Source organism: Crassostrea angulata, chromosome 3 (genome assembly GCF_025612915.1).
Source record: "Crassostrea angulata isolate pt1a10 chromosome 3, ASM2561291v2, whole genome shotgun sequence".
NCBI classification, from domain to species: domain Eukaryota; kingdom Metazoa; phylum Mollusca; class Bivalvia; order Ostreida; family Ostreidae; genus Magallana; species Magallana angulata.
Window position 1 is genome coordinate 52147058 of NC_069113.1, and position 18733 is coordinate 52165790.

At 33.6% G+C, this 18733-nt stretch overlaps 2 protein-coding genes and 1 long non-coding RNA gene across 4 annotated transcripts; 1 reads left to right on the forward strand and 2 right to left on the reverse strand.

Moving 5' to 3' along the window:
* Positions 1-102: 102 nt before the first annotated feature.
* Positions 103-9838, reverse strand: LOC128176174 (uncharacterized). The gene is made up of 15 exons (XM_052842289.1): positions 9482-9838; positions 8068-8174; positions 7779-7946; positions 7548-7656; positions 7305-7412; positions 6863-6998; positions 6566-6637; positions 5619-5751; positions 5284-5448; positions 4753-4940; positions 3988-4111; positions 3580-3790; positions 2556-2707; positions 2225-2395; positions 103-1640 (listed from the first exon to the last, which is right to left on the reverse strand). The coding sequence occupies exons 1-15, from the start codon at positions 9693-9695 to the stop codon at positions 654-656; spliced, it is 3045 nt and encodes a 1014-aa protein (XP_052698249.1). The 5' UTR covers positions 9696-9838; the 3' UTR covers positions 103-653.
* Positions 9839-10050: 212 nt separating this feature from the next.
* LOC128176178 (uncharacterized) lies at positions 10051-11434 on the forward strand. 2 transcript variants are annotated; one of them, XR_008242752.1, is made up of 4 exons: positions 10051-10079; positions 10270-10323; positions 10456-10574; positions 11081-11434. It is a non-coding gene; the product is annotated as an uncharacterized LOC128176178 (long non-coding RNA). The 2 variants fall into 2 exon arrangements; XR_008242751.1 differs by lacking the exon at positions 10051-10079 and having other exon boundaries at positions 10111-10270.
* A 256-nt stretch (positions 11435-11690) lies between these two features.
* On the reverse strand, positions 11691-14926 carry LOC128176958 (leucine-rich repeat-containing protein 61-like; the record flags this gene model as incomplete). Its single annotated transcript, XM_052843468.1, has 8 exons — positions 11691-11856; positions 11953-12075; positions 12228-12296; positions 12908-13059; positions 13518-13578; positions 13937-14083; positions 14656-14742; positions 14839-14926. Coding segments are annotated over 8 exons (804 nt in total), but the record flags the coding sequence as incomplete, so codon positions are not given.
* Between the last annotated feature and the right edge of the window lie 3807 nt (positions 14927-18733).

The following is an 18733-nucleotide window of genomic DNA, read 5'->3' on the forward strand; positions in this document are numbered from 1 at the left end:
GTCAAGGCCACACCAATATAATATCTTGTTTGTCAGACATCCAATGAAAAAAAGTTCGAGCGGGCGAATAATTCAATAATAAAATTATTTTTTATTGTACTAAGGCAAAATTTTTAGACAGTACATAAATAAATTTGTGTGGACGGTTATATTTTTTCTATTTGTTTCTGATTTCTAAATTCAGACTATTTGAAATACAAAAAATAGAGTGGAAATAGAACAGGAAACAGCACAGAAAATATTAGATGCAGGAAATTAATAATTATATTATTTGTACAGTTTTATTAATATACGAGCACGGGGTATGACAAACAAGAAATTATATTGGTGTGGCCCAAGACTAGTATTTTGTACCTAGTTTGTGAGATTTCACATTTCTATTCATTGAATATTGCAATTGTACCACCAACTTTAAACATCATGATAAAAACAAATATTCAATCAGCTGATATCTTCCAACATAATAGAGCACACTCTGTTAACCACACCTGGTTGCTGAGTTAAAAACCTCTACAAGTATTACCATCATAAACTTAAATATTGTAAATATTCTTTATTAAAATGTTGTTATCAGTAAGATCAGTATAAAATAGTACTTGTAAAAAGTAACCATATTAAATAAGACAAAATTGCTGAAAAAAATGTAGGGAGAGTCAGAAACCAGACAGGAGCTGTTTCTTGACCTTTTTCCGGCCCTGATTGTCTGTCTGACTGTTGGTGGGATGAGAGCCAGGACTCTCCGTCATTGGGCTGCGTAGAAGGTCAAATGCCTTAATACTGGAGTCAAACAAGTCTGACAAACTTGACCTAGCACTACTCGGTTCAGGAGGGAGAACTCTAGACAACTTGGCAGGAGAGTGGAGAATGTGCATGCGGGAGGGGGTGGATCTAAATCCCTCCGACTGAACAGAGGTGTGAGAGTTTACTGACCGTCTGCTACACACACTTGAGGCAGAAGAAGGTCTAGTTCTTGACGTTAAAGGAACAATTGGAAGTATAAATGAACCACTCATGTCTTGTGTTTGAACTTCCCTGCTATCTTGAGTGTCTTTTTCACTTGTTTCGCCTCCGTGGATTTTGTTTTTTGCAGGAGAATGAAGAGATAACATCCTCTGTGGAGTGGACAGAAAACCGTCAGACCATAGGGATATTGAACTCAGATTGGACATCCGATCAGATATTTGTGAATTGATCTTTCTCTTCCTTGGCGAATTTTTCATAAATGGATAATCTCGCTCGACCTGACTAATGAAAGTATTAGACTTATCACTTTCCTGCTCATTTGTTAAGTTTGTCCTCTTTCCTTCCCAATCTGAGAGAGCTTCTGTTGTATCTGCTCTCTTTGACACTGTGTCTCGTTCTTGATTACTTATTTCACTGGGATTCTGTTCCCCGTCTTCTGCAGTAGCAGACTGAGAAGCACCATCTGCTTGCAAAGGTCTGTCTGTATTGAATTCAGTCACTCCTGTGTACTTTGTTATTAAATCCTGCAACTCTTTGTCATCAGGTACATGATCAGCTTCATCAAGGGGAGACAAGGGTGGAGAAATGTGACCCTCCACCAGTGTTGATACCTCACGCTGTAGAGTCTTAGACGGTATTTTCTTCATTGATCTCCTTCTTTCTTTAACCACTTCATTCTAAAAATCATGAAAACATTGTACAGTGTCATGTATATTCACAAAATATTTTGACCCATTCAAGAATTAAATTAAAGTAATCTTCTCCAAGTCATTTATTGATAGACAATTTAATATTTTCTTGCATGAAAAAAGAATATTAAAGTTTGCAGATATTCTTGCATAATGATTAAGATTCATCTGAAATACATGTATAAATTTTTGTTATTTTTTATTGCTAAAAATACATCTATAGTGACTATATGAACATGTAGAGAATCTATTTGAAATATGTGTAAAATCTAGAATTATTTTGATGCATCAAGGTCATTTGTATTTTTTTATTCCTTTGTCTCAAACTACCATTCACTGATAGATCAAACATTGTGGTTGTATTAACACTTTCACTTAAGATAGACAAGGCATGGGGATTGTTAACAGTCAAACAAAACTTGGTGGTCGTTTACAGACAGATAAAACATAGCTGTCTTTTACAGACATACAAAACATGGCTGTCTTTTACAGACATACAAAACATGGCTGACTTTTACAGACATACAAAACATGGCTGGCTTTTACAGAATAAACATGGTGTTAGTGTTTACCCTTTTTAATAGGAGTTCCCTGAACTTCTCCTCATATTCCTCTGTGTCCTCATCAGAGTCATCGTTCCACTGGAGGACCAGGATCTCCCCCAGAGAACATGTTTCTTCTTCAGCCTTCCCATCATCCTCTGTTCTGTCAGACTCCATGAAGTCAGCACTCTGCACAATGTTCTAAAGTATAGAGATACAAGTGATGAAAAAAATTAGACTGATGGAGATTTAAAATAGACAGGTAATAGGTCAATCCACACAAAACTCAGACTTGATCTGACTCCTAAACACACTCCATCCCTCAAAAAGGGGGTATTAAAATGACATCCAGTTTACTCACATTCATCTTAGCGTCTGCGATTTCCCTAGCTTCTGAGATGAGATGTAGACATGAATAACACAGGGCCTGTGTCGAATCTGTCATCTGTAGATCACACGTGTCCAGCATACAGAGGGAACAGGATACGTGACCGGGGCAGTTCAAGGAGATTTCTGACAAAGAAAAGGATGATGACAGTATTAACGTTAAAACCTGCTTGAGGTCATCTGATTCTCAGCCTGACAATGCCACAGTATTGTGATTTATCTAAAGTGTTGTCTGCTCCTCAAACTGTGTATGAATTAAAATCAAAAGAAATATTACTTTGGTAATAATGGTATACAGGCATTTATAACATTTTTGTAAAACTGGGTTGTACCGGTATTTTAGAAAAAACCACGTATAAGGAAAAAGGATATTAGTGGTAACATTTAGAATAATGGACTGGAGTCAACCCTTCTTCCCTTAATTCCGTAGATTTATGCTTTATTTAAATTAATCAAATCTGCTATTTTCTATGAAAAAATCAAACTTTATGATATAAACTTAAAATTATTGTTAAAATGCAAGTAGTTATTCAAGTTTGTTGCAGAGCAGACAATCTTACTTTAGCCATATACTCTTTATTTTTTTCAAACCATATGACATTATGATTGCCAGCTATATTGTTATTATATATTATAGTACAGTGTATATTGTTGTCAGTACTGTAAATTCCTAATTAAAAGCGAGGAATTAATATCCGCATAAAATCTTGAGAAGCATCCTTTGCGGATTTTAAAATCTCACCATTATTTTTTGAGAGTTGAAAACTAAAAGAAATAAGGAGAAAGTCCAGCGTTCGCGATTTTATATTCTCGCGATTTGATACAAACCAGCGGGATCGCGGAATTAAGTACTCCCGTAATACATGTATAAGGAATTTACAGTATTCATTCAATAAAATCATTTATGAAGCATCAATCAATAAAACCATATACAGTTGTGCAGATTATCTAGTACTTGCAAATGAACTTTGTAGATGTCTGCATTAATATAGTAATACCAGAGAATATATCGGTGACGTTGACCTCCTTCATTGACTTTTTACAGCTGTTGATATAATCATGAAGTTCCTCTGTCCATTTCTTTGCTCGCTCCACTGTGAACTTATCCAAAGTCTCCTCTCTGGATGAGGGGCCTGAAGAAAATCCTACTTCCCTGGATTCAGTTGACTTTTCAAATTCTTGAAAGTACAGTTCTCCTAAACTGTCCATCTAAAGTACAGAAAAATGAAAATTGCATCTAAATTTTTCTTAATATATCATAAACCTGTTGATCATCAGTGTTTCATACATGTTTTTATATTTTGTGATTTTAGGGGAAACATTTTTAAAATTCTGCTTATTTATAAAGACAAATTTTCTAATACAAATCAGTGAATTGAATCTTGAACTTCTCTCTTTATATTCACCTGCACCAAGATGAAGCCAGAGGGTGTGTCTATGAGTGAGATTCCTGCTAGAGAAACGTCAAATCTCATGTCAGAGGCAAACTTATGGAGGGGATTACACAGCCCTGGTAATTCTGTGAAGTCTCTGCAAAATCAATCCAAATCATGCGATAACAAGGGGCAGGAGAAAACAGAAACTGTAATTTTCAAAACTCTTAACCCTGAATTAAGGTCAAGATCTAGAAAATAAAAAATGCTTACAGGTTTATGAAATTCAAAATATAAATTTTTTCAATGATGCTTCATAACAATAGCTTTGTTGGAAAGGGTGTACCAGGCTTAATGTTTTGTTAAACACAATGAAATATCATGTTTTTAACTGTTAATTTCTATGTAATAAGAAGGAAATAAGTGACAAATCTCGGAATTTTGTCCATTTTCGACGAATGAAATGTATCTAGAATGCCTAAAGTCTCTTCAAAAATAGCTTCAAACAAGCTCTTGACCTTCACTTTAAAATATTGTCAAATTGAATATAGGTATCGGGATTACTTTTCACATGACTTAATATAGAATGTCAAGAAACTGTTTCATTTTCAAAATACTCCTTTAAAGCTGTAGAGTATAGGAAAAAGATTTTATACTAAGTAATAATCAATTGTGACGTCATAATGGTTCTAGTATGAAAAAGACACTATGAATGAAACCATGTTAATGTTGAATTTCTTATAACTAGCACTGATACAAAACGACAAACAAAACAATGATGAATATATATGTTCTTACCCAAAATGAGAGAACCTCCAAGGAGAGCCAAGAGACTGGGGAAGCCCTGGGTGACCGTATCTATATTGGAACGCAAAAACATCTGCAGGATACAGGCTTCCCATAGCAACCAAAATACTATCTGTATCCATGACAACTGAGGAGGCAACCTGTGGGGGTTTCCTGAGCATGTGTTTCCACTCAAGCATCTATCAAAATTCATTTACCGGTAAAGTTACACATGCATATTTTTTCGTATATTACCATATCTAACCTTGACAGTAGCAATTCATATGACCAACACTGGAAGCTGAGAGAAAGAAGTACGTGTAATTTTATTTCTATGCCATTGTGCTTAGTTTATGTATAAATTTAGACACATATGGCTGCATATGTTATAAATAAAAGAAAAGAAAGAAAAGACCATTTTCTTATTAAATACAGTTGCATATGTTAGAGATGTAGAAAAAAGATACTTGTTCACAATTAATCAGTCAGTTTATGTATGACAGCTTCATTTATTGGCTCTACAAGCAGTAGAGCTATACTTACTGGACATCCTGGGAATCGGTCATCCATCAGTAACAAGGTGGTATCAGAAGCAATCAGGTAGGCATGATGGGAAGATGGGTGTTTCTCCACCAAACAAAGCCTCTCCTTAGTGTGGAAGAGTTTACTGGGAATTGCAAAAAGGTCAACACAAGTAGAAGACCGCATCTGATTAAAAAAAAAAAAAAATGAGATTACCGTGACATTACATTGTTCCACTCTCATTTAATACCAAGGAATGATTCATAGATAAGTTCACAGGTAAAAGTGATCTGTATGAATTTCATGCAATTTCCTTTAGATGTACATGTATATATAATAATGAGGTGTGTATGTACCCTCGTATCAGTGATCTGCACTGCTGTGGAATCTGCTATGATGACGTGACGAGGGTGAGAGCCAAATAGAGCCTGTCGCCAAGACTCGTGGGAAAGAAATCGGGTCTCCATATTCTTCTGGACAGGAGATTTACTGGAAGTAAAGGAAAACTGAATCTAGTCCATCAGAATATACAAGTGCATATATCATCAACTAAATCAAAGTTTACAAACACCTCAAAATAGTGGACCAACATTAAAGGGACTTGGACACGATTTGAGATCAAAAATTTTATTTTTATTTTTTATGTATAAAATGGGTAACTGGTGCATTTTAAATGATTGACCAAAATATTGAATGTTAAAGTCAAGTTACTAGCGAGATACAGAGGTAAGAATTGGTTGTTATGTAAACAAAGCTCAAGTCTTATAGTTGTTTACAAAAATGTAATGTAGAGAATTACCATTTCTTAGACAAAATGACATGTAAAAACAATTTAAACTAATTCAGTATCTTCATAAATACTATTATCAACAAAAGAAAGATACATTTGATTGAAACTTACACCAATACAACACATATGTAAAAATGACAATATTCGAGCTTTGTTTACAAAACAAAGAATTATGAACTCTGTAACTTGCTTATAACTTGATGTTTGACTTTCAAATTTTGACATAGCATAATAAACTTCCACATTTATCAGTATAAACATTGAAAATGGAAAAATAACATTTGAAAATTTTATGTCAAATCGTGTCCAAGTCCCTTTAAAGTACAAATGCAATAGAATTTAAATTCTGAATACCTATGTTGACATTTGGTAATGTCTGCATATGTGAAATAATTCTTAAAGGATCATTAAATAAACCTCTCTTCAAGATTGACTTTATAAAAATTTTATTCTTTTTTAAGTGTGTCACGGAGTACATGTTGTATTCATGTAACGACCTTCTGTTGACTTTACCTCATCCCTGGAGACCACAGGTAAATGTTTCCCTGATTAGAGGCAACCAAACACTCAGATGGAATATACACACTGGAGAAGAAAATCAAACACTTTGTAGATACCAGTCTAAATTGTCCTTAGTACCAACAATAATCATACACAAAATCAGAAAAAAATATTAATAGATTTTATCATAAATGCAATTTTATAACTTGATAAGATGTATTTCTTTCAGGGTCTATTATATGTACATTTTACATGTACTACCATTTTGGAGTGCTAGTTCATATTTTAAGAAATAGTACATGGACTTACCTCAAATCGACAGATGTTAAGTGTTCATCAGGGAAGTATTCTTTTCCGATAGAGTTCAGAGAGTAGGAAAATCCATCTGAGGTTTCCTGATTTGTAAACACTTCACAGACATTCTCTCCTCTTGCCACACAGTAATCTGGTGATAAAAACAAAATTTTACAGAGGGAGAGAATGTTCTGTTTATATCAATATGTTTTCCTCATAAATATTGTATATCAAGTGGCAGATGAAAAAAAAATTCCCAAAAAAGTGCCACATTTTTACATTTAGTAGACGAATTTGCCAAAACAACTCAATATACAATTTGGTGAAAGTTGAGGCCAATGTAAGCAAATGTGAAAGGTACCTGATTTTTGAGGAGAAAAAAAGCATACTGTGGTACACTTGGCAAAAAATAGAAAATTATATTCATGCACATGAAAATCACACTTTAATATTTTACCTTGATTTCTACATTGTGCAGACCTAAGCTGGTATATTTCATAACCAAGCTCAATGGTCGACTTCTTAGCTACGTTTACTTCAGGAGTTGTGCTAAGTTCAAGGAAAGCTGCAAATACATGTAGTGAAAATCTTAATAAAAAGTTAATTAAATAATATTTGTAACAACACATAATACTTGGTAAAAAAAAAATATTTAGCTACATATGGAGCAAAACATCTTAAATTTAAGTATTGTACCTACCCAATGAGTTAAAATTGTGATCTGCGGGAGATATGAGCATTTGTGTTCCATTTGTTGTCTTGGTACCCACTTTTGTTATGCACCCTCCTGTGTACCTGGAGTTGTATCTCTATAACACACAACAGATACATTTTAATATAATTTTGAATTACAAACTCTTTCACAACACTCAAGAGATCTCTAAAGTGAGTTGACATTACACATCATTACACATCATTCTATGTTACCCACCAGAACACCAGGAATGTCCTTGACTTTTCCGTACTGTTTCACCAGTTCTCCAAGCCATGGAGGAACATCAATACCTTCAAACTCTGGATTCTCTGCTTGTGTGCAGTTTAGAGCCTCTAGTCCTTTTAATACATTTTCAAATTGTGTCTGCATGGTTGTATTCCTAGGCTAAAATTTGTAGTAACATTAATGTTAAAAACAAAAGTAAAACAAGAAGAAAAATTGTTAAGGAGAAATATATGTGCTTTGATTTATTAAAACTTAGAACTGTGTTATATCCATTACATACCTTCTTTAAGTTTGCTTTCATAACTTTCAATTTGTTACAAAATGCTTCAACTTTATGGCTCTGCAATTCAGTTTTGTGAAACACCCTGTCTTCAAATGGGTATGGAACTGAAAAATATGGTTATGGTTCATCAAAAATATATTTGTTCAATCTTTGTAGGTGTTTTCTTACACTCATTATTTACTCAAATAAGATATGTTAGTGTTAAAATTAATTTCATTCTTTTTAGTTAGATATGATCATGGCAAACCACAGCCAATATGTAATACAATCTTCTCCTATTTGTAACAGTCAGTCAGACAGTCAGTCAGAATCGGTCGAATACCTGCGGCAGAAAGCTCAGGCGGTAGAGCACCTGACTAGAGATTCAGGGTGTCCTGGTTCAAATCCCAGTCTGTTTTGTAATTATTTCTCCCATCTCATTACACAGTTTAAGCATGTTGAGTTCATCATTCAAACAGATTAAAAACAATATCACATACTGTACATTCGAAAATATTATTTAACTTATCTGAACTCTAACTTTTCAGCTTAGGTAGAAGATAGCTATACAGACTCTGGACCATAGCATGAAAAGATAATTAGCCCAATATAAAAAAATGACCGCTATTGGGCTGATATACAGTGACCTCGAGCTAATATGGGATTTGATGTAAAAAAAAATGCAATGTCCATGATTTTAATATCATATAGTAATAGAAAAATATCAAAGAAACAATCAAAAACATCTTGACGTGATGATGATTGTCAACAAATCTCTTGGTGTCTATATTCTTGTCTCTTATAAACTTTCCTGTCAATTTGCACCAGCTGTTTGTATACCAAGTTGACGTTGACGTAATCATTTGACGTCAAACTTAGATGATGCATACCAAATTCATTGTCATAATAACCAATGATTAACTGAAAGGCATGCCAGTCCAGCACTCTACCGATTGAATGCCATAAACCTGACTCTACCACAATTACAACAAAGATTTGCTGGTACATGTCTAAAGGGGTGTTTAATAAATTTGATTACGTACCCCAAATTTTTTACTTGTCAGTTGTGGGTAAGGGAATTATTTTAGGTCTATATTGGCCAAGGTGGAAAAGTGTATATTTTCTATAAATAAACGATATAACAGTATGTTTAGTATGAGCCCGTCTTATGATATCGCGGTAGTTAAATCATTTTGTGGAAAAATCTATCAATACTGAAATATTTCCAAAAACTAATGTTATTTGGGGGATTCCTCTTTCATATACCTCAGTGGTGTTCAGCGTGCCTTTGTTTACTATGTTTTAAAATATCCCGACCTCAAATTTCAATTTCAGCGCATGCTACTATTCGTAAACAGAAATACCGCGATGCCATAATACCCGCGATATGATAGGAAGCTACTATACATCATGTACATATGAAATAGTATACCTTTCGCTGGGCAGTTACCGACAGGCAGAGCTGGTCTTGTAGCACAATACCATTCTGATTCAAATGGAACATGCTGAGGTGATAGCTTTCTTTCCTGCACATACGAATCAGCTACTTCAATATTTCTGATACTGCCTAATCCCCCAAAATAATGCATTAGTGCATTTTCTTTATGATATCTGAATGGAAAACATTTTGCAGGGAAAATATCCATGACGGTTAAAATAATGCTCAGTTTAAAAACACATCATCAAACTGCTAAAACACATGTCGTCTATATCTAAAAGCATTAACATGCTGAAAGTAAAAGGGACGAGAACTAGAAATAATATAAATATATTGCATGGACATGGGATTGTTACCGGATATTGTTGTAAGGAAAGTAAAAAGAAAACCATACCGACATAAATAATTTGGATAAAAAAAAAAAGACTACTATAATCAATTGAAATTTGTTAAAAATTATATGTTCTCAAAAGGGAAAACTATATAATTTGCATAAAGCTGACAAAACAAAGTTAATCTTTTTAAAATAATTCAACCGAATAAACCAAGTACGAAATAACCCTATTCTTGAAAATGAAAGTAAAAATAAAGAGTAAGTTTACTTTTTTCTCTCCTTATTAAAACCCAAATTAATAACCTTAACGTTTATAAAACACGAAAGTTTCAGATATAAGTTAGTTTAGTTTAAGTTTTTATAGGTGTTATTTATGTCTCTGACGTAGATCGATGGTAAAATCATGTTTGATATTTTCTTTTTCATGTTGATTTTCTTCACAACACAGGGTAAGTAGTTAGTTTAAATGCAATAAAGAAAAGTTAACAACACTGTTCAACAAGTAAATTTGAAACAAATCTGAATTTTTATACATGAATTTTTCAAAAAAGAACAAAAACATGTAGACATTGTACTAGAGACATAAATACTCTGATTGTACACTGTAAGCATTCTCATGATTATGGTTTTGTAGTTGGACTGGTGTTGCCACCTGGAGATGGGTAGCCAACGATGAAAACTGTGGAATTTGTAGGATGGCTTTTGATGGATGCTGTCCAGATTGTAAATTACCTGGAGATGATTGTCCATTAGGTAATTCATTTAGGAACATTACATCAATATACATCCTTGATTAATCAATAGATAATATACAACTGTATGTATGTTAGAGTTTAAACTAAGTCTATTGGTATATATGATATTACACAACAGAACACAATGATGCGATCCTGGTCCATAATCTTCCCTTTTTATTGATCTATTTTGATCAATGATGTTGAGAAAATGGAAAAAAGATTCATAATGTATATTATGTTCAAGGCATTGAATGACTAGCTGACAGCTAGATAGTATAATAGTATCATCCTTCCACCTTCTTTCTCATTGTTTGTTCAGTGAATGCAGTAGTTGGGGCTATATGGACCATGATATCAGCCTGGGTAGCTCAGTGATATAACTGACTAGAGGTACAGGGGTCCCAGGTTCAATATCTGGTCCAGCAATATACATGTATTTTTATTGTATTCCTCCTTTTCTACTACATGGACATTCACTTGTGTTGTAAGTCCGTAAATCTTCATGTTGAACATCTTTTTCAGTTTGGGGAGAATGTTCGCATTGTTTCCACATCCACTGTATTGTTAAATGGCTGAACTCCCAACAGGTCAACCAGCTGTGTCCAATGTGTCGACAGGACTGGAAATTCAAGAGTGACACCGAGGCCATGGGAACGTGACAACAGTGGGATCAGTGTGTTCCCAATCTAGATCTGTATCATCAATGTGTTAACGTTGAACACTGTGTACAATTTGATGAACTTGTTCATATGAGGGGAGAAGTGGAATGTGTTTTACATTGGTATCTTATTCTTAACTTTGAGAATTATGCTGTTTTCCTGGTGCATTTTGATTTTGTAACAATTTTACATATAAATACAATGATTAAAAACTTGATTAGTAATTGTAGTTTTACTTTAATTTTGATTAAAATATGTGAAAAACAATATCACACCTGAAGAGAGGAATATATCTCTGTGGAATTATATATCTCTTGCAAAATATTGTGAATTAGAATATAACCTCAGTAGTAAATCCTGAATCCTTTACCTTACACACTAGTCATGCACGTCTTATAAAATACATGAATGACTGTTCAACATCAAAAGGTCATCTATTGAGCGGTCATCAGATAAAATTAAAATACTTTCAATTCAACATGAAATAATTTATTCAATAAAATGGTTTATGAGAAATTTGAAATATAAATTGTGTATGAAGTTTATGAAACAATGCTCTAAGTTATTTAGTTGATTTTTTCAGCTTCACAAATACATCCTCTGATTTTTTAACAGCCATTTTGCAGGAGGACAGCAATGCTGTAAAAAAAAAAAAAGACAATATGAATTGATATTGCTTGCTGTCTTGTTGATCATGATAAACAGAAGCAACTCTGTGATATATAGTACACAAACCTTCCAGTTGTTCTTTTGCATCTCCCAATCGAGATTCTTCAAATTTTGTTGTAGGCTCAAAATAATCATTTGAAACCCAGGGGGAGGGGTTGGATGACTGCTGACTGTTGACATCTTGTCTCCCTGTCAAGCATAACAGTTATTGTCCCACCATTAAAAGTTTTAATACTTTCTTTATATAGAACAAGAAGTTGTACACACTCCCCAGTATATACATTGTCCTAAAAACTGCCATGTTTCTGAATGTAGCAGAAAACACAAGTACATGTACTCACTCTCCAAAGACTCTTCTATTTCCCGACACATAGAGAACACATCACTGCCAAGTCCCAAAATTCTTTCACCTGCCCAAAAATTCATTGGGATTTGATGAAAATACACCAAGAAATACTGATACGATGGTAAATTGTAGAAATTGGGGAGGGGGGGGGGAACACAAAGTAGTTTCAGAATGCTCCTGCTCAGATTAATTTATTTTTCTACATTAACATATTTAGTGGTTAAATTTAAATGGCTCATTCTCATTCTGATTACCAGGTATATCTGGCTTTATAAAAATAAGGGGGGGGGGGGGGGGGACTATGACCCCACCCCTTTTTTTGATGCCTATTCATAGTGTATCAGGATGTTTGCATATTTATTATCATGAAATTGTAGCATAGTAGATCTTGAAAAAAATGTTTGATTATTTTTCCATATGTGGAACTTGAAATCTCTCCTTGGTACAGTGGCCTAACATGGTTTCAACAAATCTGAGTCATTAATGACTTCTACATGAGTACCGGTATTCAATTCATCAAGGACTTTTCCAGAAGTATTCCTAAAGGACTTCTACAGGAGTATTCAAGTAATCAAGGACTGTTACAGGAGTACAAGTCATCAAGGACTTAATTATCTTAACAGAAGGACTTACTGCCATGGATTTGTGCAGTAATATAATTCATCAAAGACTAACCGTCAAGGACCTTGAGGTTAGGCAGCATGTCAAGGACATCTTTGCGGTAGGTGTTGCTGTGACAGAGTGGGTTGCTGAGGTCCCTCACAGGGTCATGGAGGCGAAGGTCCTCTAACTTATCTAGGGCAGTCAGGCACCTCAGGCTATTTACACTGTTCAATATCAAATAGACCATTTATACCACACATCACACTAAATCATAGCAAACAGTGGAAGACAGCTGAAATTAAATGAGAGTTTTTGCATAGAACAAATTTGAACCATTTATCAATTCAAAAAACAAATTAAAAAATATTAATGTTGTACAGAATATAAAGGTATACACAATCAATCGCAATGAGAGGCCTATGGTCTGTCTTTATTTTTTGTCATTCTGTCCCATATATGTATATGTCTCATATCTTAACATTCTGTCTATAGCTTTAAAACTTGATGACATTATAGTGGCTAAGAATAAAGCAAAACAACTTACAATATGAAGTTCAAGGTCAATTTTGCTTTAAATTACCACATTAAGGCCCTGTTTCTTGTTCATTTCATACCAACTTACATGTTGGGGTTTTTTCAGCAGAATTGGTTAGAAGTGTAAGACTTAAAACAATTATATTACCTGCCGATCAAGTTTCCAGCTAGATTTACAGACTGTAGACTTTCCAGTGCCTGAAGACCCTCTGTAAAAGGAAGTTAAAGAACATTTTTGATGATCCATAGTCAATATGAAAGTTCAACAAACTGATTAAATACTAATATCATATTCATTATGTAGTACCATACTCATTACACTCTGTAGTTGTAGTAGAATTTTTGGTCTATAAAAATTTCTAATTTTGTAATAATGATTAATTAATTGAATGATGATTTCAAAACATATCTTTCAAAATTAACATATAGTTGTAATTTTCTTAACATACATTATGTAGTAAAAATCATAAAGTAAGTGTTTAAATGTTTACTTTGAAATACTAGTATCCATGATTTGGATATTATAATAATATAAGTCCATGATTGGATACTACCAAAGATATTTACCAGGATTTGTGATGCGGTTTCCTGAGAGGTTTAAACTGCTCAGGTTACCAAGTCCAGCCAACTTGTTCAGTTTGGTCAGGTCATTTCTGGAGAGGTTCAGTCGCTCTAGCTGGGTGCATTCACTGATACATCCCAAGTCACTCAGTCCTGGCAGTGAAATTAAATGACAATTAATGTTCATATACTAACAAAGCTGTATAGTTTTATTATTTTTTAAAATGCAGGACCCATTGCAACAATATCTAACTCTGATTTAACTTTGACACATCAAGCCAACTAGCATTACAATTTCATATACTATTTCAAATACAAATCATGGGCCATCTTGCTCATCTGAGCAACAACTTCCAATTTTGATTCAAAGTAAACTAGCTTACTACATAAGGGGTGAAGTGTTATAATTTTCACACAAAACTAGTCAAGTGAGCTTTATGGACTAATTAAGTTCAATACTTTACCAACACATGAAGACAATGCATAGATTATACATAAAGTGCCTTGCCTACAGACTATACTGGCGTCAGTAATAATTATAAATGAAAGGCCCCTGCATGGTTCAAACCTAATTTTGAGATTCGTCAAGACTAAATTAAGCTATTACATTTGTCAAGATTTTTTTTATTCTACTGTTTCGTGCCTAATATGCAAGTAAAACAATTGAGAATTTTTTAACGGCTAGCTGTTTATATCTAACTTTATTAACAAGCTTATATATTTACCACAGTCTCTTAAATTCAAGGTGTGGATACTCTCAATATCAAATTCTCCACTTCTGGTTTTCAGCAACGCTTTCGTAATTTTTCCATCTAAAATTATATGTGATGCATTCTTTAATGCTTTGTTCATTTAAAAATCTTAAATTATACCATTAATACCGTCTCTTGTTGGATAAATAAGCATACCTTCCATTCTATTCTCAACCCCACATGTCGTTGCGATTGTAAACAAATAATTTATTAAGTCGTACTCAAAAGAATTCGGTCCCTCTTGAAAAAATCAAGAAACCTAAACTCCATACCTGGAAATCACAAAATTCTTAAATTTACATTGTAAAATTTACCGAAATATGCCCCTTCAACCTGCAAACACAGTTTTCTTCCTGACAACCCCCTCCCCCTTGCAGGAAAAAATTCTGGATCCGCACATGCATGTACAACCGGGGTATTCTGTATAAATTATCATGAAAAAAAAAATCATTACTTTTGATCTATAATTGCTACGAGACTGTCTGATTTATCAATTAAATTACGTGTAGGGTAAATTATTTTCATGAGACAGTAAAGTTAAAAAACACATACCGTTTCTTTGTATAATGGATATCCTTTTCATTTTCAAAGAGCACACAATATGCGGACTGTTAAAGCACTGGCATTAAAATCAGGATAACGGTATGTATATGCAAGAGTACACACCAACATTGGAAATACAAGTGAAATCAAATAAAGGGCAATGTGGAATACTGATATTTGTTGAAGCTTTCAGATGGACTTTAAAGCTACATCTATATATTTATATTTGTCTTTGAATGGTTAAAGCACTGTATCGACTGTTCTTTCAGTACAATGTGAATGTGTTGGGCTTTCAGAATATGCTACATGTACATGATGTAAAAAGATTTTCTTATCATGCTCTGCTATACGAGGCTGTCTCAAAAATTTAATTGGCAAGTGACGTTATTCAGTCAAGCAGCTAGAGCGATGAAAATTTTACAACAAAAGGAATATGCATATGTGTTGTGCATGTGAAAATGTCCAGTATTTTATGTGCATGATTTCATATGTGAAATGCAAGGTTTGAAGCATTTCATGCAGTTGATGAAATCTGGAAGCGGCGCGGTTCCATTTCAGTTTCATATTTTACTGGCGACACTTAAATTAGAACTAAATTGCCCCATTAAAATTCCCTTTAAACCCCCCCCCCCCCCCCCCCCCCCAATTACTTGCACATGTCGTAACGAGTTAATTGTATCAAAACCTGACTGATAGTATGATAATTTAATTAATGTTGATTCAGATGTCCTAGTTAAATAAATACTGAGTGTCATAGGTCCATGATTCGCCACAGCACCACTGGTTTGAACATATTTTATTGTATAAACATATACAAATGGTTCGAACACAAGTTCTTACAACTTACGAGGTTCTTACCAAGTATAACAATTTACAACTGTATAGTAGTTTAGAATGGAAAGTACATAGAAATGGATATTACTAATAAAGTTAAGTTATTGAACAAACGTACATGTATAAAAAGTTCTGTTGAATTTGGTTTAGGCAGTAAAATTGAAGTTACACGAATCTGCCACAATCTCTTATAAATCTTTGAACAGCTAAAAAAATATGTTGGTTTAAATTGACACTCAGAGATTCGTCTCCCCACAAAAGTAAATGACAATTAATAATATTAATTTGATTTAAGTTCAAAAGGTTTGAAAACAATTCATTTCGTGCATTGATATAATTTTTACAACCAAAAAACAAATGATAAGAATCTTCTGGCAATCCGCATTGGCAATTAGGGCTTTCAATAATATTTTTTCTGAAAAGGTCGAAGTTTAAGATACAGTTATGTCTAAGTTTTGTGTGTATGATGTTAAGTCGTCTCTTGCCGAAGCAAAAATAGGACGGAGGTTTAATTTGGTTTAATTGAATACTGCTTTTGAAACTTGTAAAGGAGGAATTGTTTCTGATAAGTAAACTTAAACTATTCCATTTATTGATCGTGTCAGGAACAAACGATTTCTTGAATATTTCTAGTCTACATTTTGGAATAGTATAGTCTTCTCTATTACGTGTATTGTAATTCGATTCTAAAGTCCTGATAGAAGGGAAAATTTCTTTGAAATAATCCGGTACCAAATTATTATGAATTTTATACATTGTGCTCAATTTTGTTAATTTTCGTCTCTCGGAAAGAGGCGTCCAACCTGTTTCTAAATAAAGGGACTCTCTTGAAGATAATATGGGTAAGCCAGTGATGATTCTTGCTGCACAGAGTTGAACTTTTTCTAATTTTTCGACATCTTGTAACGAACAACCATCCCAAACAACAGAGCAGTATTCAATTAAAGGTCGAATAAAAGTCATGTACATTTTTGATAAAGTATTTCTTCCTATGCTAAATTTGAGCTTCTTCAACAAGCCAAGTCTTTGGTATGCATTTTTAACAATATTATCGATATACTCTGACCAGCAAAGGTTCTGACAAAAAAGTAATCCTAAGTGTTTATGTGATGAAACATATTCTAATCGACTATTTTGGAATTGGAGTTTGGGAGAGTAAAAATTTGTTTTGAGTGTAAAAAATATTGCTTTTGTTTTGGATGGATTAAATTTTAACAGCCAAGTGGATGACCAGTTTTCTAGAACTTTCAGATCATGATTCAGGACATATTCAATATTGGCAACATTGTATGAAGAAGATTGTAAAGAGTTATCATCAGCGAACAGTCTACACAGTGAAAGCATATTTTCTGACACATCGTTAACATAAATCAAAAATAGAAGTGGGCCAAGAACTGAGCCCTGTGGTACACCAGCAATGACACCTCTACAGGAGGATAATATGTCCTTATACATAACTTTTTGTTTACGATTACATAAGTAGCTTTCAAACCAATTAAGAATATTGCCACATATACCATATGTTTGTAATTTAAAAAGTAGACCTTTGTGCCACACTCTGTCAAAAGCTTTCGACAAATCCAAAAAAACCATGCAACAAAATTTCCCTTCATCTATAGCTTTAACAATACTGTGATATGTTTCTAGTAATTGATATAAAGTTGAGTGGCCAGGCAAAAAACCAGCTTGATATTTATAAAATAGGTTATTTTTGATAAAATAATTGTAGACATGTTTGAAAATAATTCTTTCCATAATTTTGCTAACACAGCTCAAAAGTGATACAGGTCTGTAGTTTGTTGCTACAGAAGGATCGTCCTTTTTAAACAATTGTAAGACATGAGCAATTTTCCAATCATTTGGATACACATTATCAGTCAAAGATTTGTTGAATAACAAACATAGTGGTTTGGCGACAGATTGTAAAGTAGATTTAACATTTTGTGACTTATTGCATCGGGACCAATGGCTTTGTTAACAGGGAGTATTTTTATTATATCAATAAATTCTTGCTCCTCAATAGTTACATTGTTTAATTTGTCATTACATATGTGATACAATTGAGGTAGTTGGCTTAAAGAGTCATCAACGTTTGAAACAGATGAAAAATATTTGTTTAATACATCAACTTTTTCTGTATCGGTAAAAGCAATATTAAATCCACCCGTATCAGACGTATACTGTATCGGTGGTATGTCTTTCGTTGGTTTTGCATGAAAAGCGTCTTTAATTAACTTCCAGTATAATTTGTTATTATTATTCGAGCTCGCGTCCGACAATTGTAAGTCAATACTATCATAATAATTACAAAGTGCATGTTTTTTCATGTTGTTAACTTTGTTTCTGTGTTTACGAAAATTTATCCAATCAGATTCATTCTTTGTTTTTAATGCTTTGTTTCGAAGCCGGTTGCGTATTCTAATGGTTTTTCTAAGCGGTGAGTCAAACCATGGTTTGTCCTTGGGCCGGATAGTGACCGATTTTTCTGGTATACATTCACGTACAAGCTTTAAATATTGTGAAGTAAAGTGTTCACTTCTAACTATTTATTGTAAATTGGGCTAGTCATATATATATGACAAAGTTGGGTTTGTTGAATGGAATGATGAAGATTATATTGGAGTGTTCCAGCATCGATTGAATGCATCTCTGAAGACTTATAAAACCGACAATA

What these genes read in the sequence shown, in the direction of transcription:
- LOC128176174 (XM_052842289.1), bottom strand. Translation starts at nt 9,695, where the DNA reads ATGGATATTTTCCCTGCAAAATGTTTTCCATTCAGATATCATAAAGAA. An exon ending in CGGTAACTGCCCAGCGAAAG is followed by an intron (nt 8,175 to 9,481) that starts GTATACTATTTC and finishes CATATTTTTCAG; the next exon opens with TTCCATACCCATTTGAAGAC. An exon ending in TTAACATCTGTCGATTTGAG is followed by an intron (nt 6,638 to 6,862) that starts GTAAGTCCATGT and finishes TTTCTTCTCCAG; the next exon opens with TGTGTATATTCCATCTGAGT.